The 24,565-nt window shown below is 41.8% G+C and overlaps 1 protein-coding gene across 1 annotated transcript in view; it reads right to left on the bottom strand.

Annotated features, from left to right (window-relative positions):
- Positions 1–24,565, bottom strand: part of SORCS1 (sortilin related VPS10 domain containing receptor 1) — a 673,129-nt gene that overhangs the window by 445,163 nt on the left and 203,401 nt on the right. Inside the window, exon 2 of the mRNA XM_045164209.1 lies at positions 8,773–8,840. Within this exon, the coding sequence (XP_045020144.1) occupies positions 8,773–8,840 (68 nt within the window). The remainder of the gene's footprint in view (positions 1–8,772; positions 8,841–24,565) is intronic.

A 24,565-nucleotide genomic window follows, 5' to 3' on the forward strand; every position in this document is an offset into this window, starting at 1 on the left:
ATAGGAAAACCAAAACTGACATCCATTAACCACTTTCTGAGTTTATAACCAGGCTTGATATTGGAATGCCAGTTGTCCTGCATTTGCTTTACTTTTTCCTAAGGTCATACTGATAAAACTTCTACAGCCTCAGGGCAATGATAGCTTTTGTGTGTATCTCATCTATTACTAAAAGGAGAAGTGGCGATCTGAGGCCAGACCCTCACAGAGATCTCAGGAAAGCCAACAGCATCTCTGGGCAGAACTCAGCCAGATCCCTACAGAAATAGGAGGTATGCAGGAAGATTTTGACAGAATTTCCAATGTGCATGCCTAGTGTTCAATGGATATTAGTGGATTGCCTGACTTGAATCTGGACTCTTTACACTTGGCACTGCCTGTGTTCTTACTCTTTGAGTGCAATGCAATGATATTTTACAAGGTCATGTAGCACATTATTGAAAACAGTATATCCTATACGGAAGGCTTGAGTTTAAAAATTTAGGATTAAATAAGTACACAACACAGACCTGACTTTCAGAGAAGACCCTGAACCAATACTTAACATACTATTTCTAAGCGAAAAATAAATAAATAAGTAAATAAATAACTTAATACATGCCAAGTTATAGTTCAGTGCCAAGTGAACAAAAATAAGTAAGAGACGGTCACAGTCTTTGAGTTTCCAGGCTAGTGTGGAAATAAATGGACGTGGACAATAACGTGTGCATAATTTTGGCACCGCATTTGTCACACTTCTGTGATCACCCACTGAGTGTCTGCCATTCACAAGTTTTGAATTTCTGTAGGGAACAAGCAATCTGTGACTCCTAGTGTCTACCTAGCGCAGTGCCTGGCATAAAGAACGGGGCTGCTGCTGCTGCTAAGTCGCTTCAGTCGTGTCCAACTCTGTGCGACCCCAGAGATGGCAGCCCACCAGGCTCCCCCGTCCCTGGGATTCTCTAGGCAAGAACACTGGAGTGGGCTGCCATTGCCTTCTCCAATGCATGAAAGTGAAACGTGAAAGTGAAGTCGCTCAGTCGTGTCCGACTCCTAGCGACCCCATGGACTGCAGCCCACCAGGCTCCTCCATCCATGGGATTTTCCAGGCAAGGGTACTGGAGTGGGTTGCCATTGCCTTCTCTGAAAAAGGGGGCTAGTAGATGTTTATTAAAACAAACTAAATAAATATACACCTGATAACCATTGTAAGCCCAAGTATATAATACACTCAGGATTATTGAGGAAGAAGCAATTACCTTTGCTTAGAAAGAGAGGAGAGATGGAGACAGGGGTTCAAGAGTGTCACAGACCAATACACATATGAAAAGATACTCAGTGTCACTGGTAGTCACAGAAAATCCCTTTAAACACTGAAATCAAGACACCATTTTCACTAAACAGACAGCAAAAATTTAAGTATTAAAAATAGCCAGTGCTGGTGACATTATAGGGAAATGTACAGTCTCTTGTTGCCTATGGGTATATGAATTATCCCAACCATCTTGGAAAGTAATCTCAGGTATCTGTTAACATTATAAATGCATTAGGTTTTGATACAGCAATATCACCTTTAGGACTCTAGAGTAATTTACAGAGATAAAATTACCAGAATGTAAGAACATGTTTACAAACATGCTGATTGAAGCACTATATGTAATAAATAGGGCTTCCCTGATGGCTTCGATGGTAAAGAATCTGCTTGCAATGCAGGAGACCTGGGTTCGATCCCTGGGTAGGGAAGATCCCCTGGAGAAGGGATTGGCTGCTCACTCCAATATTCTTGCCTGGGGAATCCATGAATAGAGTAGCCTGGTGGGCTACAGTCCATGGGGTCACAAAGAGTTGGACACAACTGAGGGGCTAACACACACATATGTAATAGTAATATTGTAGAAATTAGAATAAAAATCAGATAAAAAGGCCATAGAGAAGCAGCGTAGCTTGGACTTAAGAGAGCACACTCAGGATCCAGCTCACACTCACCAACTGCATGACCACTGGGCCCAGTACTTAATTTTTCTAAGCCTCAGTTCTCCCATCTGTAAACCTGGGATACTAGTAATTTTCACTTTAAAGGGTTTTTATGAAGATAAAAAAGCACTGAGAACACTTCTTGGCTCAAAAGAAGCACTACATAAGTTAATTGAGCATGCAGTAGGTAAATTCAGTATACAACATCCGTACTAATTGACGCTTATAAGCCTGACCCATTTTTCTTGATGTATTCATCTGGACGGAGACTCATGACTCACTGGTGAGTGAAAATAACAGGTTGGCAGAGTCCTGAGAAGAGTTACTCCTATTTGCTCAAACTAACCAAAAAAAAGTGGTCCTGATATGTGTATATATCTCCTGGTATTTTTGAGTCTGGTCACAATGATGCGGACAGAATCACCCAAAATGCTTAGCATCACTGACCTCGGGGAAGCTGAATCTGTGTGGGAAGGAAAAGACTAACAATTCTTTTGCCTCTAACTGTATGGTTCATTATAATGAGCATACATTCCTTTCGATTTCTTAAAAACAATAAGATTAAAAACTGAATTTGTAAGCCCAGGAAATACAAGTAGCTCTCTACGACACAAATATGTGGGTGGGAATAGGAGTTATTAAGTCAAAGGAGTCCAGACTCCAAGGCACCTCCTGATCTGGCTGGGGAGCCTGACTCTCTCCTGGGGGCCATTAGGCAGGCACTAAAGACTTGCAGCACAGGGATGATTAACATCACTGGACTTGTGTGACATGAAGAGCCCTCTTACACAGAAATTTCACACTCTAGCTTTATTCGATTTTTCTTTTTCAGGATGTATAGGGCGTGTGTGTGTGTGTGTGTGCGTACGTGTGTGCGCGCGCGTGCATTTGCTTACGCCCGCACTCTCACTCATGTCCAACTCTCTGTGATCCCATGGATTGCAGCCCACCAGGCTCCTCTGTCCATGGAGTCCTGGAGCAGGTTGCCATTGGCACCACTTGCATTGGCCAGGGGCTTCCCAGGTGGCACAGTGCTAAAGAATCCACCTGCCAATGCAGTAGCCTCAAGAGACACAGGTTCAATCCCTAGGTTGGGAAGATCTCCTAGAGAAGGAAATGGCAATCCACTTCAGTATTCTTGCCTGGAAAATCCCATGGACAGAGGAGCCTGGTGGGCTACAGTCCATAAGGTCACAAAGAGTCTGATCTGACTGAGCACAACCACATATCCCTGTTCTAAATCTTTGTATCTGTAACTGACTGAAAGCTGAATTGTGTGGCAAAACATCCTTCCAAGCTGAGACTAACAGCCTATTCATGTCACTCTCTGCTTTTCCCCTGGAGGAGGAATGGGAAGGAAGAGACTTCCAGCTAGTGGGAATTATCCACAGGGTTGGCCGAAAGTCAGCATCTTCAGGTCAGCTTGTCAGCCTGAATCCCTGGAGTTCTCCAGAAAGTACTGCTGCTGCTGCTGCTGCTGCTGCTGCTGCCAAGTCGCTTCAGTCGTGTCTGACTCTGTGCGACCCCAGAGACGGCAGCCCACAAGGCTTCCCTGTCCCTGGGATTCTCCAGGCAAGAACACTGGAGTGGGTTGCCATTTCCTTCTCCAATGCATGAAAGTGAAAAGTGAAAGTGAAGTCGCTCAGTCGTGTCCGACCCTCAGCGACCCCATGGACGGCAGCCTTCCAGGCTCCTCCATCCATGGGATTTTCCAGGCAAGAGTACTTGAGTGGGGTGCCATTGCCTTCTCCACCAGGAAGTACTAGCTGCAGCCAACTCCACACAGAAGCTGCCTCAAAGCCCTCTGCAGCATTTTCTCCACAAAGATGTGATGGGGACGCTTCTCTTGACAGTCGCTGTAACACCCAACACGAAACAAAGCGACTCAGGTGACAAGGAAACAGGGCTGGCTCCCAGTGCCGAATCAAATGGCCTAACCCATTTCCCCACTTTAACCTTCATTCCACAAAAGCAGGAATTGCTGCTTGAGTAGTCCATAATGGTGGAGATCTTTTTATAAGCTTATGTTTCATGTGGATCGGAAAATAGGACAGCAGTGAATTTGAGAATCAGTCAGGCCAGGCAAGCTCTACAACAGACCCTTGGTAGGCTGTGTGTCCCTTTAAGAGAGTACACCTTTAGTCCCTTCACAACTGCCTGAGGCTTTCTCACCAGCTAAGCCTCTCAGCAGAGTGCTGATTACCCTGGCACAGGGATTAATACATTTCTTCTCAGAGATACTGTATCTAGATTTTGACATTTTATTTATCTCAACCTTTAAGCTTATCTTGCTTCAATATGGTAAAACCACCAGCTCTACCAAGTCTCACAGCTTAATCCTCTGGAAAGTGAAGAAGATCCTGAGGTGTAATTAATTGTTCTGGGGCAGATCATCCCCTTTGTCTCTCAGTTTGACTCCTGGAGTGAAGGACCACACAAAACAAAACAAAATCAACAACCTGCTCCAGGATTAAGGTGTAATCAATGACAAGACCAACTGGGAGCCAAAGCTCATTAATTTGGAATAGTGGCATCTTGCTCCGTCAGCCTAGGTTTGTTGATTAGCAAGGTTGAAAACCCTAGAACACCAGTGTAAGGTCAGCTGTTTTTCTGGCTTCTTTCCTACCCTAACACCCTGGAGGCATTTGCCACTTGCCCCTTTTGGACTACGCAGCTGGTAAAAGTTATAAAGAATACAGGCTCAATCAGAAAGTCCATGTATCTGTTTGCTGGACAAGAAACCATTTCCCTGTTGCCCAGTATTTTTCTGGAATAGGGAAAATGCTGTTCAAAATGTTATAACGCTTTGAAAACTCTGATTTTAAGATAGACAGATAGATAATAATCATATATGTATGTATGATTAAAATGTTGTTTGTTTAGGTACAGCAAGATCCACCCGAAGGCAGACAGGACTCTAGATGATCAATAAGCAGTGAAATGAATGAAGTTTATTAACTAATGTGCCTGTAAGTGTGTGGGCTATTATTTACAAATTGTGTGACCTTGGCATACTGTAAAAATGAACTGGGAGGATGCAATAATGCATGTCAAGCACTGAGCTTAGAGCCTGATACAACCTGAGTGCACGATCAAAGTTAACTTTTATTATTGTTGTCATTATTTTCATTAGCAAAGTATCACTGCCGTTACCATGAAACCAGAAAGGTGTTGGGTTTAAGGACATAAAGTCTAGTTGCAAAGAGAAAATACAAGCATGAGCAAAGTAAAGAAGCAACACTTATCTCATATCTTTATGCTAACACTTAATATTTGTATGACAGTTTGTCTATTTACATTAGATTAAACACATTCTGGGATCTGGCAGCTCTGGGTGCTGTGTAAGGACCTTATTCAATATAATTACACAAGGCAGGTTACAGACAAGTACAGTTCTCTCTCATTTTAACTGTCCATAGAGCTTAGCCTCTCTAAACAACGAAGTCCTAGAAGGCAAAGCCTATATGCTGTGGATCTATGTATTTACCCACCCTCCCTTTCCCAGACAAGAACAATACAAGGCCTAGAGGAGTTAATCAATTCATCTGTGTTGAATAAATGAGTGAGAAACAGAGTTGTATGTTCGTGACCATGCAGTAGAGATAAAATTGTAGTACTTACTAGCCTGTCCAAAACCAGATACTTATTGAGCATTATCTATGTGCTATGTCCTGAATCCAGTGCTGTGAGTGCCATGAGAATTTCTAAAATATGGTCTGTGCCCCTAGTAAACCCCCAACTGTAGGCATAGGCAGGTTTTCTGAGAAGAAAGTACAAGCTTGTGCAGGAGAAAATGAGTCAACACTGAGAGTCTAGTCTCCTTCAGTAGGACTGAATTAGAAAACACAGGGCCATGTCCTTGACTCATCCAGGCCTGCCCCTGTCCTAAGTTAACACCCAGAAAAGGCTCCCTAAAGACTGAATATGGGTACCATGAGCCACTCAAAAAATGCAGCCCTGAAATGCAACTAGGAAGTTTTCTAAATAATTTTTCTTTCTCCTTTCCTCTTTTCTAAATTATATTTTAACTCAGGCATGTGGTCTCCTATAAAGTATTAAAATGATCAGTTGCAATAGAATAGAACACCCACAGTAATAATTTGCCACATATGACATGTAGAACATAACAAAACATGCAGAACATGATAAGGCATGTAGAACATGGCATATGAGGCAAATGATTACTTTGGGTATGTTAGAAAAGCAAATATATATGGGTATATACACATACACATTATAGGTACATATGCATATATATGGGGCTTCCCTGGTGGCTCAGCTGGTAAGGAATCCGCCTGCAATGTGGGAGACCTGGGTTCGATTCCTGGGTTGGAAAGATCCCCTGGAGAAAGGAAAGGCTACCCACTCCAGTATTTTGGCCTGGAGAATTCCATGGACTATATAGTCCATGGAGTTGCAAACAGGTGGAGACAACTGAGCTACTTTCACACATATGCATGTATATATATATATATATATATATATATATATATACATGCATATATATAGGTTTCCTAGGAGGCTCAGATGGTACAGAATCTGCCTGCAATGCAGGAGACCCGAGTTTAATTCCTGGGTCGGAACAATCCCCTGGAGGAGGGCATGGCAACACACTCCAGTATTCCTGCCAGGAGGATTCCATGGACAAAGGACCCTGCAAAGAGTCAGACACAACTGTGTGACTAACACTTAACCTTTTTCATGCATGTGTGTATATGTGTATGTATGTATATGTGTGTTTTTATGAATGTGTGTGTGTGTGTGTGTACACATATGTGCAAATTCTCCAGTGAAATTGGTTCTAAGATGGAAAAGTAAGCAGGTCTCTCTTGCCACACTTTCCCAAGCTAAAGCCCATGGAGTTTGCTCCCTCAGAAGGGAGGTCTGACACCACTAGAATGATATATCATTTTTATTTCACTAACCTGATTCCTTAAGATCAGAAAAGAATAGTCCTCCTAGACTGGGGCATCAGTAATAGCGCCCCAACAGAGAGAGAGATGTGTGCTGGATGTGTGCTTCTGTAGTCCAGGACAAGCTCTTCCTCATAGCCCTCCAGAGTGCCCTTCCTAGGACTATTCAGAGTGAGAGTTATGGCTGCTTTGCCTCTATCCCACGGAGACAGAACTGCACATCTTTTAATTTTCTAATACACCAACAACACTTTAGATGGCAGATGCACCACACGGTAAAAGCTGGCTTTTATTTTCATTTATGCACATACATTAGAGAAATTGATCAAGGAAGCATAGGCTTACTCAGAGATGCTGACAGACAGGTATTGAATTTAAACAATACAGCAGGAGTCAGGCCCTTAATGTATTAAAGAACTGTACTTTTAGAGGCTCCTACCAAACCTCCTACACTTGAATTCAGTTACATAAATTTCCTTGGGACAGAAACTCTGCATAATTGACCTCTTCATTGGGAAAAGAGCTCACTAATTGAAATGCCTGACAACAAATAAAATAACAGAATCTAGCCTTTCTTTAGTATAGTAGGGCTCTCCCAGAGCATAGGACAATTTATTTGGAGCTTCTTATACATACTGTCAAGTCTAATAAAAAATAGACATCAAGTGAAAATGAAATTTAATGAACAATCTTCTTGTGGGGTCTGGTACATTCTTTTGGGGTGTCTGTTCAATCCATGAGCCTCCTCTTGTATGACCACCACATTTCCCAACAGAGGCAGGCCCTACAACCAAACTGCTACCATGAAAATCAGCTTTCCCTCCCCAGTCACTGTCGAGTGTACTGGGAGCAGGGGGAACAGCTGACAAATAGGGTGACTGGAGTCTTTCTCCCTAGACCTCAGCATTGAGACTCAGAGCCAGCAGCCAGTCTCTCCTGGTCTTGCGAACTGAGTTAATGGAACCTCCCACTGATCTTATGTGATCACTACTAACTTTGGTCTGTCCAGACCATTCCTGCCTTTGTGTGTGTGCATGTATGTGAAAGAGTGCATGTATCTATGTGTGAATATCATCTCTGAAGTCTGTCTCCATCCTCTCAGGCTCAGGGATCATCATGTGATCCAGGCCTGGCCAATCAGAGAAGGCTCTATCCTAGACTTCAGGGACGAGTTCGGGTTTGAGCACATGACCCAGGCTACTGGAGAAGAGCCAAAGAGGAATGAGATAAATCAAGCAGATTTTTTTAAGAAACAAAATGAAACAAGAATGTATAGTTTTCAAGAATAATGGAGGACAGAATAACTATCTGGGTATCTGAGGACTTGCTTTTGTGCCAAATCCAATGAGTTAGTCTACCCTCTTAAAGGATTTGTTCACCTATTTGAAAAATCACTCACTATACCCTCTCTCTATATATATGGCCCAGTAGTGTGAATCCCAGAAATAAACGCATGCATTTGTGTGTGCACACTTGCTGTGCTGCAGAACCAAAGAAAAGCAGCTGTGAAAGTGTTGCCCTGGGAGCCTGCCTGGGTTCTTCAGACCTTGAGTTATACTGATCCCATCTGCAAAGACATCCTTATTCTTCATTTCCACCCCAATAAGCTCATGATTGGTGAGAACTATGGGAACCAACATCCATAAAGACAACCTAATGAACACCTTAGCAAAAAGACTTCTGACCAAAAGAAGAGGTCTATAAAAAGAAAGGATCTGGCCCTCCTGGTAAAAACAACAACAACAAAATACCCTACCCATGGTTAAGGAAAACAAAGAGCAGACAGAGAAGAAACGGTACGTATAACCAGAAACCTTCTCACTAGGAAACAGGGGTGAGGAGGGAGCAGCCTGGCTGAGGGCATCATGTTTAAATAACACCGTAACTGTTAGCTCAATTTCCTTACCTCCAAAGCGAGCTCTCAGTGATGCTCCCCAGGTTATAGTCATACAGCTTTGTCAAAATGAGAATCACCTGAAGGCAAAAGAAGACATCACGGTTAGTTTCAAACAATTACAATTTCATAGAACTGAAATGGCCCAAGGGAGGGCTTAGAATTCCTTTAACGGGTGCTTAACATAATTGAATGAATTGTTGCAGCATCCACTTACACTGATTGGGGAAGGGTTTACCAGTGCCTGGGCTTTCCTTGTGGCTCAGCTGGTAAAGAATCTGCCTGCAATGCAGGAGACCTCGGTTCCATCCCTGGGTTGGGAAGATCCCCTGGAGACGGGAAAGGCTACCCACTCCAGTATTCTGGCCTAGAGAATTCCATGGACTGCATAGTCCATGGGGTTGCAAAGAGTTGGACACAACTGAGCAACTTTGACTTCACTTGCCAGTGCCTTCCCTTAAACAGCTAAAACTGGACCCTGGGTCCTAGAGCTTACAGAATTTAGGCATCTCTTTATAAGAAACAAAACACAAAGTCATGAGTTCCAATCTGCACATCCTGGGAAAGGGCCTGTGTACTTAACACTGAAACTTAAGCTTTTTTTGCTTCTCGGCAAATCTTCCTATAATTTTAACTTGTTGCTTTTCTTCAGCCTCGTTCAGAGGAACCCAAACAATTTAGCTCATTCTTTCAGAATTCAACACCTCTTAAGCATTTACTAGGAGCCCAGAATTTTGCCTGACACCAGAAAAGAACATAAATACAGATAAGGCCTGGTGGTCTGGGACGCACCAGAACTCACGCCCAACATGGCAGCATCAGAAAGCGGCTGCCTTTGTTGCCTGCAGCCCTGACCTAGCTCCGCCTGGTTAAGTGAAGCATAGGAGTGCCACGACACTGGGAAAGATTCAACAGAGCAGCATGTTTCTAACCATGGATGGTCTCAACCCTTATTTGCTCTCCTGACATAATGAGAAGAGCCTAATAGCTCTGCCTTGTTTTCTGGTGAGGTTCGTATTTCTCTCTTGATAGTCATAACCTAGAACATTCGGCCCAGTCCTGTTGTTTCCAACTTAGCATAAAAATGTTGACATTGATTTTTGGATTTCCTCTGAAGGCCAAGGGATCAGTTGTAGCCACAGTGAGCACAGAACAGTCTAACCTTGAATTCCAAGCCAGCAAGCTCCCAAGGAGCTGCTGAATCCTTCATGGTTCTACTCTGCTAGCACAAGGCTTGCTTTACTGAAGACACAGGCACCAGCGAGAGGATTCTGATCACTTCTTTCACAGCAAGCGAACTGGAACTCCATGCCTTAGGTTTGTTCCAACTTCAAGGGGATGAAGGACCACGGTCACCCCAAAACAGGCACAAATCTGAGGACCTGAGCTCTAAGGCCACCCCTCTCTTTAACCACTGCACAGACTTCCTTCAAGGATCTGTTCAAAACTGACTTTCTTAGCAAAATGTGAGCATGTGCGAGGCGCTGGGTGCCCTATGGGCATGTCAGATGGCAGGCCTGCGGTGGGGGCATATGCTTAACAGATCCGTGTGCCAATTAAGTTGCTCTAAGTGCTAAATTTCAATCACCGCCATCCCAGGAACGCTGATCAGCGACAGCGGGGTGGCTGTTTGTTTGAAGACACAGAGATGTCGTTGCTCTACCTCGGTATGATTTTGCTGAACAGGCCTATAAATCCCCCACCAAGAAAACGGGGGTGTGGGCATAAAGCATTTCTCGGTAGTTGCTCTCTTGATACAAGATGGCAGTAAACTAAATAATGAAGTTCAGCCGGCCACAAACTGCATTTCCCATCCATCTGATGAGGGAAGCCACTGGAGCCCCAGAGAAAGAACCTTTTTAACCCAGCATGTAACAGTGTGGAGCCGCTCACACGCGCACGCAGAAGTTGTTTAAGCGATTCACAGGCAGGTGGGCAGGGAGGTAAAAATCCACTCCCTGATTCTTCTTGCTGGGCTAGTAAAATGAAAATGCCAGTGATACACTCAGGCAGCTTGTCAATACTGCACCAGATGAGGCGTTCTTTATGGCATTTCAAAGCATATCTGCTTGAATCAATCTAATCTTTCGTTTTCAGAATGAAAGCAAGAAAGAAGGGAGAATTGCTAACCTTTAGTTACGCTTCAATCGATTATTTGAACTTTCTTTTCCCCTCTGTTTTTCCCCTTTTCTATCTACATGGATTATTCACCACCTTGAATGATGATATGTCATTATATAAGGTTGATTTGTTATTGTTTGTTTTTCCGTTCTGGTTAATTATCAATACTGTTTTATAGAATTAGCATCTGTTAAAGGGCCACAGCCAAAACTACCACCATTAGATGAGTAAAAGAGGTTAACACAATCGTCCATCTATTCTAGTTTTATTGTCTATCATTTATGTGTATTTTTCAAATAAAACAAAAAACACTGGAACCTATTAATCAAGTAAAACATATGTACTTAAAAATACATATAAATGGTCATTTACTTTTATTCATTTGGTAAATAATTTTAATGTACAGATTTAATTCCAAGTTCAATTATATGACATTTAAGTATAAATTCCAGTCAATGTGATCAAGGCTGATTTGATAAATATTGGGTTTGACCAAAAAGTTTGTTAGGGAAAAACCCAAACCCATGTCCATCGAGTCGGTGATGCCATCCAACCATCTCATCCTCTGTCGTCCCCTTCTCCTCTTGCCTTCAATCTTTCCCAGCATCAGGGTCTTTTCCAATGCGTCAGCTATTCACATGAGGTGGCCAAAGTATTGGAGTTTTAGCTTCAACATCAGTCCTTCCAAAGAACACCCAGGACTGATCTCTTTTAGGATGGACTGGTTGGATCTCCTTGCAGTCCAAGAGACTCTCAAGAGTCTTCTCCAACACCACAGTTCAAAAGCATCAATTCTTCGGCACTCAGCTTTCTTCACAGTCCAACTCTTATATCCATACATGACCACTGGAAAAACCATAGCCTTGACCAGATGGACCTTTGTTGACAAAATAATGTCTCTGCTTTTTAATATGCTGTCTAGGTTGGTCATAACTTTCTTTCCAAGGAGTAAGTGTCTTTTAATTTCATGGCTGCAGTCACCATCTGCAGTGATTTTGGAGCCCCAAAAAGTAAAGTCAGTCACTGTTTCCACTGTTTCCCCATCTATTTGCCATGAAGTGATGAGACCAGATGCCATGATCTTTGTTTTCTGAATGTTGAGCTTTAAGCCAACTTTTTCACTATCCTCTTTCACTTTCATCAAGAGGCTTTTTAGTTCCTCTTCACTTTCTGCCATAAGGGTGGTGTCATCTGCATATCTGAGGTTATTGATATTTCTCCCGGCAATCTTGATTCCAGCTTGTGCTTCTTCCAGCCCAACGTTTCTCATGATGTACTCTAAAGTTTAATAAGCAGGGTGACAACATACAGCCTTGACGTATTCCTTTTCCTATTTGGAACCAGTCTATTGTTCCATGTCCAGTTCTAACTGTTGCTTCCTGACCTGTATACAGGTTTCTCAAGAGGCAGGTCAGGTGGTCTGGTATTCCCATCTCTTTCAGAATGTTCCACAGTTTACTGTGATCCACACAGTCAAAGGCTTTGGCATCGTCAATAAAGCAGAAATAGATGCTTTTCCGGAACTCTCTTGTGTGGCCTCTCCTAATTATTTTGCTTATGAGTAGCAACACAGTGGGTAGCAGCAGTGGACTAAGACGCTTTCCTGAAGGAGTTTAATAAGCTTTCTATTCTTCTTAAACTATGAATTTAGGGTAGCTCTTAGGCTTCCCAGTTGGAGCTAATGGTAAAGAACCTGCCTGCCAATGCAGGAGACCCAGGTTCGATCCCTGGGTCAGGAATATGCCCTGGAGAAGGGTATGGCAACCCACCTCAGTATTTTTACTTGGAGAATCCCATGAACAGAGCAGTCTGGTGGGCTACAGTCCATGGCATCACAAGAGTCACACACAACTGAAATGACAGCATGCTGCATGCTGTGAGAACCAGTGGACACTTAGGGAGATCTGAGTCCCACTAGGACACCTGGCCTGGCCACTGACCTTCACCTCATCTCTCCCTCATCCCCGGGAAGTCTTAGAATTTCTAAGTAGGACATGTCTCCTCATTTTTTCATTTTTCAGTTATGAATCCTTTTTAATCTTTTTTTTTTTCCTTGCTCTGTGTCCAACTGTGGAGGTAGAATCTAATCATAAGAGAAACAAAACTGTGCCCTGGGCTTCTTGATAGTGAGCACTTTGAATACAGGATCCTAAAGTCTTTTCATTCCTGAGGGTCTATAGTTCCAAATCCTGAATAATGAAGAGGGTAACAGGGGTCCTAGTCTATAAAACAAGACATTTTCCTGTGTAATGTTCTCAGTCATCAGTGATTCAGGGTTCTGCCTTTGTACAGCACAAGGAGACTCCACAAGAACTCAGTCTTGTCAGAGCTTATAACCCTGCTCTCCTGAAGGAGGCTTCATTCACTTCTGAATGAGCACTGGCAAAACCACACGGGTGATGTTAGCAGGCTGGTTCAGGGGCTGAAGCTGGTTACCTGCATTCTTCCTTAACTGGCCTGGTGTCCCCTCATCACCCAGTCATACATGACCCCTTTCTGCTCCCTGCACCACCCTGCCAGACACGTTAGGCTGGATGTTTTTAAAGATGTGTATGGAAGTGAATATGGGGACAGGATAATCAGGGTCCCAAAGAGATGTGGAATAATCTTTCACAGGGATAGCACAGTTGGATAAAATGTAAGAGGAATATTCAACAGCCAGAAAGTTGTTTTGTTTTTGGTTGTTTTCCTTGTACTCCAATTTTAAGGAAAGCAAGAAAACTCACAACACTGGTTTTCCTAAAACATGCATGCTCTGGAGTGTGTGTTTGGCTCAGAAAGCCTTTATTCTACTTTCCAACTTAAACAGAGGTTCTCATTCTTTTAAGGAGCCATGAATTCTTTACGAATCTGATCTAATAAAAGCTATGAGCATAAAACAATGAATATACCATTAACGATTCCCCTGATCTCCTGAATCCTACAGGGATCATGAATTCAAAGATAAGAACTTTCTATAATTTCCAGAAAATGGGAGCTTTGTTCAGAAGAAAGAACTTTCAGCTGTAAAATTCTACATATTTAATTCAATAAACATTTATTATGCCTTCTTAAGAAGCAGGGATAAAAAATGTGTGCTATGAAGACTCAATGAGGGAATGAGACCCAGTACCAGTTTCTGGAAACTCACAGTCTAGTAGAGAGGCTGAGCTGTACAAAGATGGTTAAAAATAAGGAAGGAAAGGTATGCAGCAGGAGAAAAACGTGCATATCTTTTAGAGGGCAATAAAGAAAAGTATCATCAAGAACAGTATCTTATAAAGGAGGCATTCAGGTTAGATCCAGAAGGCCATGTGTGATTCTAATGGAGTCAAGGGGATACCTGGATGATATTCTAAGGGAAGGGAGCATGAGGGCAGGGGCCCAGAGAGGAGAAAGCTCACACTGCAAGAGAAAGGGAGCAGGTCCCCAGGCTTAGCTCAAGCTTAGATTATGGGCTGCTGCTGCTGTTGCTGCTGCTGCTAAGTTGCTTCAGTCATGTTCAACTCTGTGTGACCCCACAGACAGCAGCCCACCAGGCTCCCCTGCCCCTGAGATTCTCCAGGCAAGAACACTGGAGTGGGTTGCCATTGCCTTCTCCAATGCGTCAAAGTGAAAAGTGAAAGGGAAGCTGCTCAGTCGTGTCTGACTCTTAGCGATCCCATGGACTGCAGCCTTCCAGGCTCCTCCATCCATGGATCCCATTGCCTTCTCCGAGATTATGGGCAGGGACACACAAATGTCAGAACAGGGAGGTACATTTGGCTCTATTGCGATTGGCCTTAATATCAGGATGGCAGTGTGCTTTGCTGAAAAGAACAAAGGCCTAGGAATCAGAAGAAGACCAGATTTTGATTCTTGGTTTAGCCACCATATTTTGTTAGTATAACTTTAGTGTAAGAAGCAGAGTATTAAAAATGACTCAAATGATATGGATGTATTATCTCATGCAACAAGCGGTCCAGGGTTCATGGGGTTTCAAGACTAAGTTAGTCTAACAATGTCATCAAGGACTCAAGTGATACACATATTTCCTCTCTGACAGTGTCACCACTGGATGCTACCTGCCCTCGTGTTTGCAAGGAGGCTCTGATACTTCTCTGCATCATGTGCAGACATAGTTACTTCCAGCGAAGGAAAAAGAGCCTCCAGCGTATATGTGCTTGTTTTGTTTTTACTTATAAAGGCAACACTTTCCCCAAAGCCCCAACAGCAAAATCTGCAGTTTCTGTGACCAGGATTCAGCCACATGCACGCAGAGTACATGCAATAAAAACAGAGAAAGCAAGGGGGGCTCTGCCAGCAAAGAAAACGTGGGGAGTGGCCACTACAACCAGTACTATCTGCCACTGCTTGACCTTGAATAAAGCCCTTAAATGCTGAACTGACTTCTCTTATTTAAACAAATAGCAGAAAAAAATAAGGACATAATGTTATCTTTTTTTTTTTCTTGTAGAGTTATGGGAAGTAAACAGTAGAAAGTGGGAAAACTCTGCAAATGTTAAAAGTCCTACGCAAATATAAGCAGTTGCTATTATTAATAACATCTAGCATTTCTTGGTTTCCTACTTTTTGTGCTGGACAAATTCTATTATTAAGGGCATTTCAACTAATTATATGATTTGCTTTTTTCTGATGAGAAAAGCGAGGCATGCAGAGGCTAAAAAACTTAAATTACTCAGCTAGTAAGTGGGGGAGAAGGTAATGGTAACCCACTCTAGTACTCTTGCCTGGAAAATCCCATGGATGGAGGAGCCTGGTGGGCTGCAGTTCATGGGGTCGCTAAGAGTCGGACATGACTGAGTGACTTCACTTTAACTTTTCACTTTCCTGCATTGGAGAAGGAAATGGCAACCCACTCCAGTGTTCTTGCCTGGAGAATCCCAGGGACGGGGGAGCCTGGTGGGCTGCCATCTCTGGGGTCACATGGAGTCGGACACGACTGAAGCGACTTAGCAGCAGCAGTAAGTGGGGGACAAGTTTAACTCACATTAGATTCTTAATCACTGTGCTTACCTCTCCCTATGGTATATTGCTTAATATGCATATGATTGATCATAGTGGCAAAACAGAACCACTGAAGTATCTTCACTTTACCTTCGATTCAATAGTACTGAAGTCCTGTTACCTATCAGATGTTATGGGGCTAAACACCAACTCCTCTCTTGTTCTGCCTTCTGCCAAAAATCCCTAGGATATTTTTTCCTTATAATGGAGTAACATGAGTTTTACCTTTGTACTCACCTCAGATCAATGGCATTTTTTTCATTTTTAAATTTTTTAAAAAATTGTTGAATCCTGGAAATCCTTTGTCGAAGAGCTGATCCTTCCACTGACCTCACAATAGAATTTGGCTGTTCCCAGATTAGGTATTCCTGATAGTGAATGTACACATATCTCACTGCAAATTTCAACAGACTGTTTCATAATATCAACATTTTCAGAAGATTTATGTAAATGTATACTTGTGTTCCATTTGAGCTATCAAAGGGCAAAGAAATCAATAACTGCTAATAACCTAGATTAAGAAGCCCCAGAGGGAAGTTCAAAGGTTGGTATGATGCCCACACACACTCACAACCACACATTGAAGTCATCAGATGGAAGTAATCCAGTACACACAAACATAATTTGAAATGAAAAACCAGTAGAAAGAGTGAGATGAATGTGGGGTGCAGGGCCAGCTAGAAAGCTGTTAGTAGATTTTTGCCCCTGGAAAGTTCTTAATCCCCAAGTAACCTTCCAGTTTTATAGAAGCCTGCACATCATTTAGTGTAATGTTTATTCATATGATATCCTCTACAGGGCACTAAAATGGTCTGAGTCAGTCACTGGATCCCTCCCCGGGGAACTTAAAAGATAAGACAGACAACAGAGATGTAGACACAAAGAGGGCATGCAGATAATCTAGTCAACACTAGACACAGGGCAAATTGTAATGCAGAAGGTTTCACAGAAAGTGGAACAATCTTTAGTAAAATTTACTATGTGTCCTTCTTCTGAGTCTGTTTCCCAGTAGGGGTCATTTGCGGCTAATATGAAAGGCTGGTCCAGGAGCTGTGGGCCATTGTCTCAGTAGTTTGCATGTGAGAAAAACTGTAAATCTCACTGGAGGACTGATGCTGAAGCTGAAGCTCCAATACTTTGGCCACCTGATACAAAGACCCAACTCACTGGAAAAGACCTTGATGCTGGGAAAGACTGAAGGCAGGAGGAGAAGGGGGCGGCTGAGGATGAGATGGTTGGGTCGCATCGCTGACTCAATGGACATGAGTTTGAGCAAACTCAGGGAGATAGTGGGGAACAGAGAAGCCTAACATGCTGCAGTTCATGGGGTCACAAAGAGTCAGATAAGATTTAACGATGGAACAATATTGGAGGCAACTTGTATCTCTTGCCCCCTATCTAGAGAAAGTCAAGTTTTCTCCTATTAGTAATAAGCCTAGAGCCAGGTCATTGTATTTCACAAACAAACCCAAGATCCTTAAACGCACCAGACCTAAGTTGCTTTTGAATGGAAATCTTGAAAACAGAAACTTTGATCATCAACTTGCTTTTCTGTTTCCCAAAGTGAGGGATGCTATCAATTTGAAAAAAAAAAAAAAAAAAAAAGGCACTCCCTTCAAAATCTATTTATCTTAGAACGCCAAACCAAAACAGACTGACTGAGCTATGTGATTCTAATACTTTTTTTTTCTTTCCTTCTCCTTCTCTTCTTCTTTGAATAATGAAAAAGAAGATAATTTTCCAAACATAGATCCATATCTAGTAGATAATGTTGGCCATTCTATACTCTCCTTCCTTTATTTAAATTACTCTGCCCAAAATGATACTCCATTTTAATCGTCTGCATTATAGCAGAGGAAGTAGGGAGATGCTAAATTAAATGATGTATTTTTTCAAGAAGAGCCAGATGTCAGCACCAATGTCATCCTGGAAGAGTATTGAGATAAAATGGTTGCACAAAATATGAGGAAATGCATATTCAAGGCAAAATCTCACTATATAGGGAAATAGAAAATATTAAAATGATAGTAAAATAGAAATATTAAAAAGAAACAGAAACCTAAAGCCAAAGTCTCAAGACATGAAAGCAAATGAAGCTAGAGCATAGGTGGAGAGAAGCTGGCAGCTAAGTGGGTGGTCTGGACCGCTAGAACAAAGAACCTACTGGAAATGTCCTCTGCAAGTCCACTGTTTCATAAAGAAACAAACTATATACTGTGTTCTCCTCATTCTCCTTTTAGGGCTTAGAAAGGAATGGAGATGATATCCAAACCATTCTCCCCTGAGTTAGGCTCTATTCAAATTAGGTTACCTGGTACTTTGCATAGAAACATACATAATGCAGAGAACTGTTAATTCAGAATTTCAAAACAATAAAATGAAAGAGAAATAACCTTCCATATACTGAAGTAAAAGGGGTACAAACCTGAGTCTGAGTAGGAGGGAAAGAGGGGGGATGTGAATAATGGAGATATTCCTTTTCAACTTCTCTGAGGTGCTGATCTGAGAAAGATAGATCTGCAAGCTCTCAAATCACTGTCTGAAGTAGAGATGCTATCTAAATATTAAGCCTCTTCCTATGTGAGAACCCACACGCAAGGTGAACGCACCATTAAATAGCAAACAGCGTGTTAACAATGAGGGGCCCTTCTGTTCATGTTTCCTTATATTTAGCTTCGAAAGAAAAAAACAAAGCAAGACTTTCCCTTTCTACTTCTCTATCTTTGGTTTTATACAGTTATTCCTGGGTCTGAAGAGGTGAACTCATTTCTTTTTTTTTTTTTTTTTAACATCACTTTTCAAGGTTAAGACAACACACAGAAAGCTAATTAACAGATATGCATATTATGGTGATCCAAGCATCAGAATATGAATTTTAGTAAGTTAATAGAATGAAAATGAAAAGAAAAAGTAACTTCTCCTTTTTTTTTTTTAAAAAATTTTCTCATTTAATATCCACTGCAACTAACCAAGGCAACATTCTTAACTCACTGGAACGTGAGAGATAGTTCAAACAAGTTAAATTCAAATGTTTTCCTTTACTATGGGAAAGTTTTAAAGTGGACCAGAAATGAAGAGAGGTAAATAAACAATAAGCACTGACATCTCTATGAGCAGGTTTTTTATCCGCCTTATCTGAGTGCTAATGTGTGGTGAGACACAATTTGCCTAAAAGGAAATTCAGAGCTTTAAAAAAGCTGACTTAAAAGTGAAATTCAAATAACATCTTGAAATCCCAAGCCAAATACCTTAATAAATAATCAGGGTTTCTGTTGGAGGAAAAATCCTATAGAAGTCAAGAGATCTTTATATGTTCCTTGTCATTTACACATGGAATCAAAATGCTTCTACAAGATTCTAATTCTAATCCTCTACAAGGGCATCTAGATGGCCAGTGGGTGGTTATAAAAAAAATAGCATTTTGCCACTCTTTGAAAAGAAACAGGACAAAATTGGAAGGAAGGGACTGGAAAGATCTAATTTCAACCACCTCATTTGACAAATGCAGTAGGTTACACTTTTAGAAGAACCAGTTTTTGAACAGGAGTTTCTGAGAGTAAAGAAGAGTCTTAACAAACCATATGCTAATTTGGGGTGTGAAGCAGGGGCTCCTAAGTCCAGGAGGAAGGACTGGATTGAGACAGTTCTGAGCCGGGAGAGATGGAAGGGCTAACACAAATTTGTAGGACCAAGCATAGACCCAGGTCTTCTGAGGATGAAAGTCAGGCAACTTGACGGGGCCTCACTTTAAGAAAAGTAATACAGAATTGTTAATAAAATGAGATTTAGCAGTCAATGTTTATTAGAATGACAAATTAGATGACAACAAATTACCAGTGCGTTAAAGATTTGCATATTTTTATTCTGAGATACCTTTAGGCAGTTTGGTAGAAAATGAGGAAATAGGAATGTCTTCTGATTTCAACCTAACTTCCCCTCTCCACCTGCAACAATCTACAACTCCCTCAAACTGCCAACACTCACAGGAGCCATGCCTATGAAGGCTGTGAATCTTAAGCTTCCTTAACTGCACGGTAAATCCACCTTTAAGTAGAATTCCATACTGTTAGTTGCTCAGTCATGTCCAACTCTTTGTGACATCATGGACTGTAGCCTGCCAAGCTACTCTGTCCATTGAATTCTCCAGGCAAGAATACTGGAGTGTGTTACCATTTCCTTCTCCAAGGGATCTTCCTGACCCAGGGGTTGAACCCGTGTCTCCCGCATTTTGGGGAGATTCCCCGTCTGAGCCACCAGGGAAGGCCTACTAGATTCCACACTAGATGCTCATTAAATCTTTTCAATCGAGTTCTCCATTTCAGTAGTTCTGGGTATGAAACAGGAGATACAGACTAGAGTCTGATCTCTGCTGATAACACAATGTGACACTGAGGAAGCCAAGGTACCACTTTGGGCTTCAGTTTCCTCCATGGTTACACTAAAAGCATGTGAGGTCTGCTCCCATTATAATAAAATCTAATGCCAGTTTTCATTCCAATCCCAAAGAAAGGCAATGCCAAAGAATGCTCAAACTACCGCACAATTCCACTCATCTCAAACGCTAGTAAAGTAATGCTCAAAATTCTCCAAGCCAGGCTTCAGCAGTACATGAACTGTGAACTTCCACATGTTCAAGCTGGTTTTAGAAAAGGCGGAGGAGCCAGAGATCAAATTGCCAACATCCACTGGATCATCGAAAAAGCAAGAGAGTTACAGGAAAACATCTATTTCTGCTTTACTGACTATGCCAAAGCCTTTGACTGTGTGGATCACAATAAACTGTGGAAAATTCTGAAAGAGATGGGAATACCAGACACCTGACCTGCTTCTTGAGACACTTATATGCAGGTCAGGAAGCAACAGTTAGAACTGCACATGGAACAACAGACTGGTTCCAAATAGGAAAAGGAGCACGTCAAGGCTGTATATTGTCACCCTGCTTATTTAACGTCTATGCAGAGTACATCATGAGAAACATTGGGCTGGGAGAAGCACAAGCTGGAATCAAGATTGCCGGGAGAAATATCAATAACCTCAGATATACAGATGACACCACCCTTATGGCAGAAAGTGAAGAGGAACTAAAAACTCTCTTGATGAAGGTGAAAGAGGAGACTGAAAAAGTTGGCTTAAAGCTCAACATTCAGAAAACAAAGATCATGGCATCTGGTCCCATCACTTCATGGCAAATAGATGGGGAAACAGTGGAAACAGTGTCAGACTTCATTTTTCTGGGCTCCAAAATCACTGCAGATGGTGATTGCAGCCATGAAATTAAAAGACGCTTACTACAACAACCTAGATAGCATATTCAAAATCAGAGATATTACTTTCCCAACAAAGGTCTGTCTAGCCAAGGCTATAGTTTTTCCAGTAGTCATGTATGGATGTGAGAGTTGGACTATAGAGAAAACTGAGCGCCGAAGAATTGATGCTTTTGAACTGTGGTGTTGGAGAAGACTCTTGAGAGTCCCTTGGACTGCGAGGAGATCCAACAAGTCCATTCTAAAGGAGATCAGTCCTGGGTGTTCATTGGAAGGACTGATGCTAAAGCTGAAGCTCCAATACTTTGGTAACCTCATGTGAAGAGCTGGCTCACTGGAAAAGACCCTGATGCTGGGAGGGATTGGGGGCAGGAGGAGAAGGGGACGACAGAGGATGAGATGGCTAGATGGCATCACTGACTCGATGGACATGAGTTTGAGTGAACTCTGGGAATTGGTCATGGACAGGGAGGCCTGGCATGCTGTGATTCATGGGGTTACAAAGAGTCAGACACAAACTGAACTGAATGCCCATTCAGTGCTCAATCTTCAAGGTCACCAGGCTTATTAGCAAGTGCCACTGTCATTGCTAAAGCTTGAGTTCTGAGTCTTCCCTGATGCCATTCCTCTCTTTTCTCCCCAAACTGAAATCAATCACTAAGTCTTACAAACCTCTGCCCTCTAATCTCACTTGAGCCTGGTCTAGCGCAACGCAATGCCTGAGACATCTCTGCCAGGATCTCATCTTGCTTCCCTCAAGCCACCCTCTGTGCTGCTACCACTATAATCTCTTTGAAAATAGCAATCTAGTTATCTTTTCCCTCTCTTTAGAGCACTTCTATGGCCCCCCACTGATTTTAGAGTTTAAATTTCATATGACCTACAAGGCCAAGCATGACCTGCCTCTTAACACTCACATTCAAATCAACATCATATTAACGCCTCCTTAGACACAGCAGTCTCCTGCTGACCTAAAGAACATCAATATTTGTTGATAGTCTGACTGACTGTAGTGATATTGGTGATGGACTTTTCCAGGCATAGAAAACATGTTCCAGTTACATGAGCAATTATTGCAGCAAGCCTCTGGAACAGAGTGGGCTGAAAAAACCTGAGTAATTGCAACACAAGAGCACTGCTGTTTCATGAAATTCCAATTTTAGGAAAGACATTCCAAACACTTTGGATCCATTTAGAAGTCCAAGCTGATTAAAGGATTAAATGCTACAGATAACGCAATGCTGTGTATCTCTTTTGGGACGGGTGAGTAGTTGTAAAACATGTCTATGATCGAATCAAAAGATTTATTGATTTTCCTGTCCTTTCATTCAAAAGTATTAGCTTTCATGCACAGACCTGTGAGATACCTGAAGGTTGGCCAGGACACTGCATAGGCCCAATTCCCATTCTGTGAATTTCTTCTGTCTAAGAAAGGACAGCCCTGGGTATGTGTAAATATGTCAGTGTTCAGATCGGAAATCAAAGTCTGAATGCTAGGACTTTCAATAATTTCCTATGGGCCTCTCAAAGCTTCCTCTGTACAACAGGGACAAAGTCAAGTAAAGTCTGAATAGGTGGCAGGGTAGAGACACAAACTTAGAAGTTGAGAAGGACTGATTTTGGTTAAGGAGCCAATTTTAATTCCTTTTATGACTTTAGTTAATTTTTAAATTTTTTTCTTATCCTTTTTCTTATTAAATAGGATTGATAAAATTAGAAGGCTGGTGTACTACAGTCCATGGGGTCACAAAGAGTTGTATACGACTGAGCAACTGAAAAACAACAAAATTAGAATTGCTTTTTCTAACTGAACTATTATCACCAGTTTACTATCTTATTGAGTACTTAAGAAGAAAAATCTGTCACTCTGCTAAGCATTTGGAATAACATAATATATATTCATTTTTAAATATCCTGTGAAGCCAATACGTCTTCCTTTCTTTTTATGGTCTCTTTTCAGAAAAAAGATTATAGAAACTTTAAGGAATTTGCCTAATATCAGGTAGTACGTAAGTAGGAAAGTTGGGATTTAAACTCAAACAAACTGAGACCAGAGCTCAAGTCCTTCACTATTAATACCATGCTACATAGCCTCTTTATTTGGCATAGTCAATAAATCATAAATAGATGTTTTTCTGGAACTCTCTTGCTTTTTCCATGATCCAGAGGGTATTGGAAATTTGATCTCTGGTTCCTCTGCCTTTTCTAAAACCAGCTTGAATATTTGGAAGTTCAAAGTTCATGTATTGCTGAAGCCTGGCTTGGAGAATTTTGAACACTACTTTACTAGCGTGTGAGATGAGTGCAAATTGTGCAGTAGTTGGAGCATTGTTTGTTTTTGCCTTTCTTTGGGATTGGAATGAAAACTGACCTTTTCCAGTCCTGTGGCCACTGCTGAGTTTTCCAAATTTGCTGGCATATTGAGTGCAGCACTTTCACAGCATCATCTTTCAGGATTTGAAATAGCTCAACTGGAATTCCATCACCTTCACTAGTTTTGTTTGTAGTGATGCTTCCTAAGGCCCACTTGACTTCACATTACAGGATGTCTGGCTCTAGGTGAGTGATCACACCATCATGATTATCTTGGTCTTGAAGATCTTTTTTGTACAGTTCTTCTGTGTATTCTTGCCACCTCTTCTTAATATCTTCTGCTTCTGTTAGGTCCATACCATTTCTGTCTTTTATTGAGCCCATCTTCGCATGAAATGTTCCCTTGGTATCTCTAATTTTCTTGAAGAGATCTCTAGTCTTTCCCATTCTGTTCTTTTCCTCTATTTCTTTGCATTGATCGCTGAGGAAGGCTTTCTTATCTCTCCTTGCTATTCTTTGGAACTCTGCATTCAGATGCTTATATCTTTCCTTTTCTCCTTTGCTTTTCACTTCTCTTCTTTTCAAAGCTATTTGTAAGGCCTCCTTAGACAGCCATTTTGCTTTTTTGCATTTCTTTTCCATGAGGATGGTCTTGATCTCTGTCTCCTGTACAATGTCACGAACCTCTGTCCATAGTTCATCAGGCACTCTATCTATCAGATCTAGTCCCTTAAATCTATTTCTCACTTCCACTGTATAATCATAAAAGATTTTATTTAGGTCATACCTGAATTTTCTAGTGGTTTTCCCTAATTTCTTCAATTTATTGACTATGCCAAAGCCTCTGACTGTGTGGATCACAATAAACTGTGGAAAATTCTGAAAGAGATGGGAATACCAGACCACCTGACCTGCCTCTTGAGAAACCTGTATGCAGGTCAGGAAGCAACAGTTAGAACTGGACATGGAACAACAGACTGGTTCCAAATAGGAAAAGGAGTGTGTCAAGGCTGTATATTGTCACCCAGCTTATTTAACTTCTATGCAGAGTACATCATGAGAAATGCTGGGCTGGAAGAAGCACAAGCTTGAATCAAGACTGCCGGGAGAAATATCAATAA

Source organism: Bubalus bubalis, chromosome 23 (genome assembly GCF_019923935.1).
Source record: "Bubalus bubalis isolate 160015118507 breed Murrah chromosome 23, NDDB_SH_1, whole genome shotgun sequence".
NCBI classification, from domain to species: Eukaryota; Metazoa; Chordata; class Mammalia; order Artiodactyla; family Bovidae; genus Bubalus; species Bubalus bubalis.